At 42.8% G+C, this 11,406-nt stretch overlaps 1 protein-coding gene across 1 annotated transcript; it reads left to right on the top strand.

Moving 5' to 3' along the window:
* The first annotated feature begins 3,192 nt into the window (after positions 1–3,192).
* Positions 3,193–11,157, top strand: LOC135488243 (dapdiamide synthesis protein DdaC-like). The gene is made up of 5 exons (XM_064772768.1): positions 3,193–3,347; positions 6,632–7,221; positions 7,741–7,920; positions 8,213–8,348; positions 8,571–11,157. The coding sequence occupies exons 2-5, from the start codon at positions 6,757–6,759 to the stop codon at positions 8,897–8,899; spliced, it is 1,110 nt and encodes a 369-aa protein (XP_064628838.1). The 5' UTR covers positions 3,193–3,347; positions 6,632–6,756; the 3' UTR covers positions 8,900–11,157.
* The last annotated feature ends 249 nt before the right edge of the window (positions 11,158–11,406 follow it).

Raw genomic sequence — 11,406 nt, 5'->3', positions numbered from 1 at the left:
TTTCTTCACACAATACGACACTTACAGAGTTGGCCCAGAAGTGGTGACGGTACACTTTAGACAATGGGAGATTGCTAAAATGTGGAATCGGGAATGATTGCATCCTCACTTTGCCATTTGGCAGATTGTAGCAGTCTCCCATTGTCTAATGCGTACCGTCGCCATTTCCGGGTCAACCCTGTAAGTGTCGTATGCCGTATTAAGCTAAGTCACGGAGCAACTGCAGAATAGCCGGGACACTGTGCTGAATGATAGGAGTTGTGTACATAATGTACAGCAGGATGAGGTTTACTTTTTACTGTCCTGGCTATTCTGTAGTTAGGCCATGCCTTTTCCTGACTGGTACAAATTTATCTACTGTTTTGTGGAGAGAGAAGTTTTTGGGGCACCCTGTACTTTTTGGCCTATACTAATATTATACACAACACGCACTATATGTATACATTGTGTACACATCAGTGCAAATGCATTAGTTGCAACGAGTACGATCTTGGAAGCAAAACCAATCACCTTCGCATTCAACAAAACATTGCATAAACACCGAATATACTTACCACAGAAGCTATAACTTAGATTTTGAGGATATATGTCATGTTCTGCCGCAAAACTACACATTTGGTACACATAACATCAGACATGGCAAAGAAATCGACTCCTCATCAGCGCCACTCGTGGGGCTTGATGATACAAGGCAACGATAAACTCGCACGATTGATTCTGTCTTGACCGCCAATTGATAACCAGCTGGCCCAGTGAGGCGTTTCCACATGTAGGCTGTTCATGTATAATTTGTAGACCTATTGCCATAAACAACTTGAGTACCGCTCGTGATCAAGGAGGATGGCGTTTCCTGTTTTACGACATTGTTGGGAATAAGGGACATGTCTCTTCTAACTCTTCTATATACGACATTTTTGGTGTCCTTCAGTACCGAATCCATGAAGAAACTAGCTTAGTCAAACTCACGCCGAGACGCACAGCGCCGATAGATCGGCATGGTCGGTCAAGCTAATGTCTCTAGCATAGTAACCCTATAGTAGGACACGGCTTTGACCTCCCTAAGGACAAAATCCCCCGGTAAAACACCATCTGAATGGCATGACACGGCACACCTGTACTGATTAGTCAAATTTAAAACGGCGTCGATCTATTACCCACCCACATGGTTGTGACTTGGCCCTCATCCACGCGACTGCCATTTGGGATCATTTCATGTAACTTCACTCATATTGCGCCAGCTGGGGACTATTAATATCACCTATGAATACGTTTAGCATAGACAGGTTTCGCAACCGTACGAACGACGAAGTACGAAGGTCTGTGGTGTCATCAAATGCGCAAAATCATTTACGCAACACTCGTAAATCGACTTTCGTACTTATTAAAATTGCAAGATCAGATATGTCTTCAAAAACCGTCGTAGAGAAATGAGATTTACTCACTTCGCACTTCGTCCTTTGTCAGCTCTTTACTGCGAAACCTGCCTAAAATATAGTTATATGAATGAAATATGGAAATTGCACCCAGGAAATTGCATCAAAGTCGACAGTGCGCCAGCTTATATCCACCGTACACCGAAATATCACAACCATACACCAGGTAAGTCTTCGGCAGCCGCATTTTCGTGTCTTCGGTACTTTTTGCCACTTTGAGTGTCGACATCTATCCTATTTGTTTAATGAACGCGATTTGTTGATTGAGTCAATCATTCGGCCGATTTAGCCTATCAGCGGTGTTCGTCGGAATGCATTCGATGCACTTATCAATCGCCTTGAATTTCAAAATGAGATCAAAGTCTATTCTTTATTCTTGTAGTCTCCGGACGCATCGGACCTTTGCCGTGTCCTCATTGGTGAAATAGCATTGTTCCATCAGTCATACAGTACCGTACTCGGGACGTAACCGGATCTGGGTTTGGAAAGATTGTAACGATACAGGGATTAATCAAATGATTAACTTATTATTGTCTTGATAACTGTCTCCTCCAAACGAACATGCCACGTCAATGATATCGTATTGGAGTAGCATCATAAATCAAGCAAAATCGCCGGCGCAGGAGGGTTGTATTTAGGTTCGTGGTTTCAAGAAAATATGTGACAACCAGGGCCCGGTATATACATGTAGTTACACTCCTGATGCAGTGGACCGGCCTCGTCTCGTCCCTACAAGGAGATCCAATCTCGATGACGCAATGGACTGCTTTGGGAGTCTACTGGTAGTCTGCCCTCTAAACATGCCAGAGAGGTTTTGCAACGTGCCGATGAAATGATTGATGGTCTTGGTCAAGGGCGACTGCATGGGTCTAGTTTTATTCATATAAACCTAGTGGAACACAGTGAAAACTGTGATATAGGGGATACTCCTATTCTGGCGACTTCTTGTAATCTGATATACCTGCCTCCTGGCTATAGAACCCCCCCCCCCCCGGTTCTCGACTCGGAATATGATGTCAGTCACAAAGTGAAACATCCTGTCATCAGTTGTTTTCAAGCTCCGCCTCTCGATTTTTGTATACGACGTAGGAGTAAAAAACCCCTGATATCCGGATGGAAGTGAAGTGGCAAATTCCACAAACGTCCCATCTGGATTAAACATATTTTGATATAACGACAGTATAAGCCTTCTATGTCGATGTAACACAGTTAGTGTAGAATTTGAAAAGAAGTCATGCGTTAATCAGGATGGTGCTTAACCTCCATTGGACGTCTGCAGGAAGTCCTTGGGGCAAAAAGCGAGCGAGACGATACAAACACTACTTTCACTTTTGATAGATTTGGTGTTGCTAGGCAATTTGATAAAAGCTAACGGTCAAAAACCGCGGCATTCCCTTTTGAGTATTTATATACGGCGATCATGTCGTTTACAAGACTTCTAACTTCCACGTGGCTGGTCAGGGCCGTCTTGTTTACAGCTATTTCTTTTTGAGTTGCCTCCCTACTTTATTTCGAGGCTTAAAGAACAGAGCAATAAAGAAGCTTGTGGCGTTTGAATTTCAAATATACATTGATACTACTAAGTATATATTCTTGATACCTCAACACTCTGATAAAGTTGCAGATTTGTTGAATTTGACGTAAATTTTATATGCAGGAAGAGGGGCCATGTGTAATAAACAGGAGAGCCAAGAAGGAGCCGAGGCTTGTTATTCTCGTGACGTCATTGGTAGGTGTGTGCTGTTTTCAGCCAGTTAAAACTAGTGATTTAGGACGAGCCTCCAAGGTGACCTTCATTTGTTATAATATATGCACCCGATTGTTGATATTTGGCCAGAACCACATGCAGATTTTGGACGGGGAGGCGATCGGCTCTCCTTCAGAATACGTCTTCAAAAATCGTATTTCCCAAAGGTAAGACCGCATAATTTATCGATTTGATATCGTCTATGTTTTATTCTCCATAAACTAGTTTTTTCTAGGTCAATGAATGGATCCGAGTTTATGACACTCAGTGAGAGGGACAATGTAGGCCTATAGGTCTATACTAGTATAGTGTTAGTTAAAATCTCCGGTTTGCCTCTCTACCAAAGCTTTTCATAGTAAATAATTTCTAGGGGGGGGGGGGGGTGGTCAGAATCCCTGAAGAATGTGATCTCAATCACCGAATCACATAGGGGTAAGATATCAAGTTCCTTGTTCCTGCTTCTGCCAAAGCCATTTTACTATGTTTGCTGCCGTTTCAGTGGCATGTGGGTGGTGGGGTTGGGGAACATTAGGAACCCGGGCACCAACCCCGAGGCCAGGACCTGAAACTGACGTTTGGCAGGTGGGTTTTGGGTATAGTCATACAAACTATTTATGGTAAAGAGACTATAATTAATGCAATGTTTAAGGCGTATATTTGACTTGAGTAGCCTACATACATAAAACACTATCTGAGTTGTTGGAATTTTACCCAACAGGTTAGATCCCTGCGACAACAAACGATTAGACATTGTCATAATTCTATGGGAAAAAACTCGCCTGAAGGTTTTCACTCAAACTGTGCAGGCTGTGATTGATTATTTCTGTGGTAGATTTCCACTGCCGTATACACAATTCCTGACGTCATTCTGGAATGGCGCCAAAATGCTTTCAATCCCCGCGCAACGGGCAGTGTGGAAGGCAGCCGCCTGCAATGCATTCGATAGCTGCATGGAGATCGGTCAATAATCTCGTTCCCAGCAGCTAGCTGTTAAAATAGATGTATTTATATTTCCTTACGTTTACGTTTACGTATACGTGTTCCGTGTCAGTAAATAGGCAACAACTATCGGCCTATCGGGGAAAGGGAAATGATAGCTCACTAGTGTGTTCTTGGTTGTCAGAAATACTAGTTTATAATTGTCCTTGATTTGTTTATTGCCATCATAATATTACTGGTTGCACATCATAACCTTGAGTAATCACAAGGTTATCTTTTTTGGATCCCGACATCAACAAAATCAAAGTCCAAAATGATTGACATATTTGATTAAGCAGGGGTAAAGACCAATTACAGGGATTTACATTGCCATATTTGATAGGCCTTCTAAAGGTCAATGACATACAGGTTGGCCTGGACTTTGTCCCCGAATCTGGGTTTTAGAGTTATCATGGTACATGCCATCATTCCACAGCCTTTAAAGATTAAAGGGATGTGTATTTTCAAATGGGATACCTCAACTTGGTTGCAACCATCCTCAAATAACCAGGGTCAGTTGCATGCTCCTCCCCTTGCGCTTAGGTCCTAATGATGGGTTGCAACAGACCTCCTAGCTATTTGCAATTGCTATTGTTATTACGTAGAATACTGAGAAGACGAATGGGATGACGAAATGGAGCTGCTACTGAAAGCAATGTGAGATAATGAGAGAGGTTAAGAAAATGAACATTCCCCTCAATGATGTTGGTCACTTGTTGGCTCACCGTAGGGGAGTCTATACAATACCGCAGTGTCCGTCGTCCGTCGTCGTCCGTCGTCGTCGTCGTCGTCGTCGTCGTCGTCGTCGTCCGTCGTATCCTAGTTCAAAAACAGTGGCACGTTTCTTAACCGCTAGGTCTATGAACTTAAAACTTTGTACACATGACCCCCTAGGTCAGATGACCCGTGACACTAAATTTCTGTCCGATCTGATTCTCTACTTGGCCACCAGGGGGCCAAATGTGGATATCTAAAAAGTGTGATATCTCGCTTATTAGTGACTTGTTTTCGATGAAACTTTTGTTGTAGGTACTCATAGCAAATATACATCTTATATCATACGGGTTTTTAATTTGACCTACTTTTCAAGGTCACAGTGGTCATATGGCGTAAATTGGCCGTTAGAGTGTAAACTATGGCACGTTTCTTAACCACTAAAGCTATGAACTTGAAACTTGGTACATATAACCCCCTATATCACATAGCCTCTGGTGCTGAATTTCAGTTTGATCTGATTCTCAACTTTGCCACCAGGGGGCCAAAAGTGGAAATCTAAAAAGTGTGATATCTCGCTTATAAGTGACTTGTTTTCGATAACATTTTTATGGTAGGTACCCTTAGGAAGAATACATCACATATCTTACGGGTTTTCAATTTGACCTACTTTTCAAGGTCACAGAGGTCATATGGCGTAAATTGGCCGTTAGAGTGTAAACTATGGCACGTTTCTTAACCACTAAAGCTATGAACTTGAAACTTGGTACATATAACCCCCTATATCACATAGCCTCTGGTGCTGAATTTCAGTTTGATCTGATTCTCAACTTTGCCACCAGGGAGCCAAAAGTGGAAATCTAAAAAGTGTGATATTTCGCTTATAAGTGACTTGTTTTCGATAACATTTTTATGGTAGGTACCCTTAGGAAGAATACATCACATATCTTACGGGTTTTCAATTTGACCTACTTTTCAAGGTCACAGAGGTCATATGGCGTAAATTGGCCGTTAGAGTGTAAACTATGGCACGTTTCTTAACCAGTAAAGCTATGAACTTGAAACTTGGTGCATATAACCCCCTACATCAGATAACCTCTGATGCCAAATTTTGGCTCGATCTGATTCTTTATTCGGCCACCAGGGGGCCATAATGGAAAAAGTAAGAAGTGCAATATCTTGCTTATTTTTAGTGATTCGTTTTCAATAACCTTTTTATGGTAGGTTCTCCTAGCAAGGATACATCACATATCATATGAGTTTTTGATCTGACCTGCTTTTCAAGGTCACAGAGGTCAAATGGCGTAAATTTGTCGTTTGATTGTAACTATGGCACGTTTCTTAACCACTAAAGCTTTGAACTTGAAATTTGATACACATGACTCCCTACGTCATGTAACCTCGGACACCGAATTTCGATCTGATCTGGTACTCAACTCGGCCACCAGGAGGCCAAAACTAAAATAGGTAAAAAGTGCAATATCTCGTTTATTATTGATTTGTTTTTGATGATATTCTTATGGTACTTACTCCAAGCAACGATACATCACATGTCATACCGACTTTGGTTTGACCTATATACTATACATGTACAATGTTTCTTAATCTGGATGAATTACAAAGCACCAAATATCTATACGGTGAGCACAATGGCCCCTGGCCGTTTCATTGTGTTTCCCATCATTGGAAAGGACGTCACAATTGTCACCAAAACGGTTGCCTTTGTGGGCTAATAGGTTTCCTCCTTTTATCTTTTCAGGTCTTTGTCCAGTATTTCTGACAGGATTCCGAAGAAGTCTTTGTGGAAGTAACACAAAAGTCCATAGATATTACAGATTTTAATAAGGAACCTCCCCATCGTTGGATAATCAATCACACTTCATCATGTTCGTTGCTAGGCGCGGTGTTCATAATCTGCAGAACATGTGTCTCAAGGACGCAAGGACAGTTACCCAGCTTGCTGGTCGCTCATTTCTCCCGAACTCTCAGAGTAAAAACTTTCCAAAATATCTCAAAGAGGCCTCAGATAACTTCCCACATGTGTTCAAACTCCATCTAAAGAAAGTCTTCAAACCAGAACTCGGTAAATTCGGACGCAGTTTCCGCCCTATATTGGATAAAATGGTCGACAAGTACGGTGTCGTCGTGCTCCGCGGTTTTAACATTGACAGTGCCATACCTTTCTCAGAGTTCTTCCAAGCGCTGGGATATCCCACAATGCCATATTACAGCGGTACCGGAGTCAAGGGGGAGGTGGCGACGTCTGTGGCCGCGCCCAGGAGTGACCCGCCAATTTGCACGGTCGAACCCCACAATGAGATGACCTACGTGAAGAATTCCCCAGACCTGGTAAAAAGATTTTCAATAAAGTTCATATGCTTAAAAGTCCTTTCTAAAAGGTCAGTGATCAGGCCTATGTCGAGGCTATGATTAGAATGAAAGTCATAGGCCTATCATTGACCTCTAAGTAAGGATTTCACAGTGTCTCCCAAAAAGTAAACTCGGACATGCTCCATCGCCGTCACTTTTAGACAGCGTAACATGTCTTGAAGACAGTTCTCAAAAATGGATTGACATTTTGAAAAGTGCATCTTGGTAGATTTTCTTGCTTGGCCTCTCTAAAGGTTTTATTGAGCTTTGGAAAAATACTTTCAAGGGTTTTTGTGGCCCACACTAAGAATATGCAACCAAAGATTTTTGGGAGAGGAGTTTGTTCATTAGAGATTGCATAGTTGGGAAAAGGGTCGCCGTATAATGATATGTCTGGTCATTACCCACGAGGCAATGATGTGACATGTACACTTATTCAGCAATGACGAAAACAATCAGATTTCATAACCGCTTATGACATGCACTTTTGTCTTTCAGGTTTTTCTGTTCAACCAGATCACACCAGCGCGTTCGTGCGGTGGGGAAGTGGTCCTAGTCGACACCCGGGACATCATGCATGAACTGGAAGAGAGTGTGATCAACAAGTTCAAGCGACACGGTGTCAGATACTATCATCATTTACCCGGCGAAGACAGCGTCTTCCCGTCTTGGCAACAGGTAGGAGACAACCCAACAGACTATTTTCGTTCACGGTTCACCCAACTAGCTAGAGTGTACGGACCGTGCAAGGCTGGGTGCAAGACAAGAGTACCTCTTTAGCAATGGTAAAAGCAAAAACACAGAATGTAGATGGTTACATTGTACATTTAAGTATTTTCCTTGATGTCAAAATGATCTGCTTGCAAACTCAAAGTAAGACTGAGACACGACGAACGTGTGCTCATGAGCAATTCCAAACGTCCATCAATTTGCTGATGATATTTACCAAAAATGTCTTCTTCCTCGTCAGGCGATGCAGACGTCTGATCGAGCCGAGGTTGAGAGACACCTCAAAGCCATGGACACCCAGTACGTCCGATGGGACGAAGACGGTTCGCTGACCTACTGGACAACACAACCTGCAATGGTTCGTCACCACAAGAAAGGTAAGTGCTGAGACTGACTTGTCTGTAACGCTCTGCAAACAAGTGATTAAAATTGCAGCAGCTTGTGATTATCATCGCTGCTATGTACAACAAAAAGATCTCGTCTGTGGGTAAAATCAAAACATCCAGTAATTTGTTAGCGTCAATGTGTTTGAGATTGTAACCTGCACCTTAAGCTTATTGTCTAACAAATTTTTGACGATATCGTTATCCTATTTTCAGGAGACATGGTGTGGTTCAACGAGGCAGTCAGTCTTCATGCATCACACTGGCGCGCACATCCCAAATTCGCGCACATCGACCTTCCAGAAACGCGCTATCCACATACCACGTTGTATGGCGACGGATCTCAAATTGAGTCGGATGTCCTCCAACATATCAGAGAGGTGACCTGGAGGAATGCTGTGGGTACGAAGCTCGAGAAGGGGGACATTATGGTTTTGGACAATATGTATGTGCAGCATGGACGTTTGGGTTATTCTGGACAGCGACTAGTCTTGATAAGTTTGACGAGACGGGACAATGGTGTTGATGAGACGGATTCAGATTAAATCAAATGTGTTCATCACAAAATCCACTGTTGGGAATTGGACTGCGGCGAGGTGCTGTTATCAAGTTGCTGGTTGTTGTGCGAGGAGTCACAATGGTGCGGTCTACATGATGGCCACATAATTTGTGAGGACTGCTATGCGATGCAATCAGTGCTCAAGCTGTCGCAGGGCAGCTTCGGATAGCTTGAACATTGCGACTTGTCCAGACATCACGGCAATCCTCACTAATTACACAACCATGACATTTGTGACTTATCTGGTGACAAAAAAGTTTGCAAGAACACTTAATCTAGCAAAGAGAGTTGACTTTTTCTGCTGAATATGAACTTCTGATGGTGACCACCAGTTATATATGGGTTTTTGTGGATCAGCCTGCTGTCTCACAGACATGAGCTGCGCTTACACCACGAAATATTGGTGGACCAATTGCACTTACACCACCACATTGCCGCGACAAATTGGTTCGGCAATCCATTGCCGATACAAATTGCCGAGCGAATTTGTCCCACCAAGCTTGATGGTCCAAATTCGCCCGGCTTGTTAAAAGCTCGGCTTTGTCGTGGTGTAAGCGCAAATGGATCGGCAATTAGCTAGTTAGATGGTTCGGCTCCAGGCGGCGCTTTCGAAATGGCGCTTTCTGCCTAGGCTTTCTGCGTTCTGCTTATTGTTTGCGCGCCATCTGTAGCCGGATTTTATAACTAGCTACAGCGCTGGTGTAAGCGCTTGGTGGATTTTCGATGGTGCGGCATTGGTTCCCGAACCAAGATTGGTGGTCCATTTTCAGGTGGTGTAAGTGCGGCTATGGCTGGGGTGTATGGATGTTGCTGGGGGGGGGGGGGGTAGGTCACGAGATAGGTTATCAACCACTTATCTCGGTCAGATGAGTCATTGGAAATAATGTGGGCCGCTGTGAGACAACATGGGTCAAATATGGGCCAACATTGCTGGGCAAGAAGGCAAGCATTTCATCGCGTTTATTGAAAGTTTGGGCCATATGTCCAATATATATACCGGTAATCATTTCATGTTATTTTTCTATATATCTTTGCTACTACAATGTATTTCTATAACAAAAGGCTTATGTGATAGTCTTCTCAACTTAAGGAGATGGCAGATGTGATATTGTGCCCTCTCTCGGAAGACCTGCTTACTTCAGGTTGCACGTTTAAAGTTCTGCATGATAATTTGTAGTGTAAATAATTTAATAACTAATAACTCTCGGCACTTAGAGGAGAAAATTGGTGTTGATCTTTTGGCCTTGCTCCCTCTGTCGCCAAACACTGGACTGACCGAGGGATCGGAGTGGCACCAAGATTCACCAATCTCCTCAATGTGTCTTTCGGGAGCAAAGGTATGTGGAAAGGGAATGCTGGGCATTGGGCAGTCAGTTACAGGTAGGGGATGGTATTGGTGATGGTTTGGAGATTGTGCCACGAGAATAGCAGTAGCACAACACAATGACATTGGTGCCACCATACTGGTATCATAACCAAGGGTGAAATTTACCTGGGAAATTTATAAACTGGCCTTTATAGTTGCAAGCAATATATATTTACTATCATACATACTGTGTCGACGCTACTTAGCTGGATTGTCACGTCTCCCACACTTACATGTATACCTGTACACATACAGATAGGCCAGTTTGTACAGGAACCTCCCAGCTGGCTTAATAACATCGACACAGTACAGTAGAACCTCTCTTAGCAGACACCTCTCTAATAAGGACACCCTCTCTATTAAGGACACTAGTTTTGGTCCCACATTGGTTGTTTCCATTCAATTTGACCTCTCTAATCAGGACGCCTCTCTATTAAGGACAGCACTGGTCAGTCCCAAGGGTGTCCTTAATAGAGAGGTTCTACTGTATATACGTAGGAGCCTAATTCTTTGATTTGATGCGCGGTCCATGCATTTACATTGTTAACCTAGCAACTTCTCGATCTCAATCTTCTAAAACGGCAGGTTTTTCGATCTCAATCTTCTAAAACAGCAATTAACCATCTAAAGATCAAGGACTTCTGCATTTTAACATACATGTAGCTTATCAAAGTTCTGTGTGTTGATACATGTACCTGTTACTACTTGATGTAATCACATCAATGTCGTCAATACAAGTAGTGATGTACACATGCAATGTCTTCAGCTCTATGCTTTCAAATCCTTTGCGTTGCAACACAATATACATGTAAGCTAACATGTATGTACATTGTTTGTCAACAAAATGTAAATAAACTTGGCAATGTCATATTTCAAAACTGACTCGATTCTTCAATTGTACAATGCAGAACTTGTATCTTTGGACTTCTTTAACCCGACGATGCAGGGTACTGGCATTTTGTTCGTGTCGGAATATTTTAAACACTTCCCTCTGGACGCTCTCATTCGATGTGCACCCTACGGTGTCTGCCTCACTTTTGATTTGTGCGCTGGGGGCAATGGGTATATTCAGTAGAAGATCCTATATTCAGTAGAAGGACATTCCCGTGAGCTCCACTTCGACCTTA

The sequence above is a fragment of the Lineus longissimus genome, chromosome 5, assembly GCF_910592395.1.
Source record: "Lineus longissimus chromosome 5, tnLinLong1.2, whole genome shotgun sequence".
NCBI classification, from domain to species: domain Eukaryota; kingdom Metazoa; phylum Nemertea; class Pilidiophora; order Heteronemertea; family Lineidae; genus Lineus; species Lineus longissimus.
The sequence above is the reverse complement of the archived record's forward strand: the minus strand, read 5'-3'. Positions and strand labels throughout refer to the sequence as shown.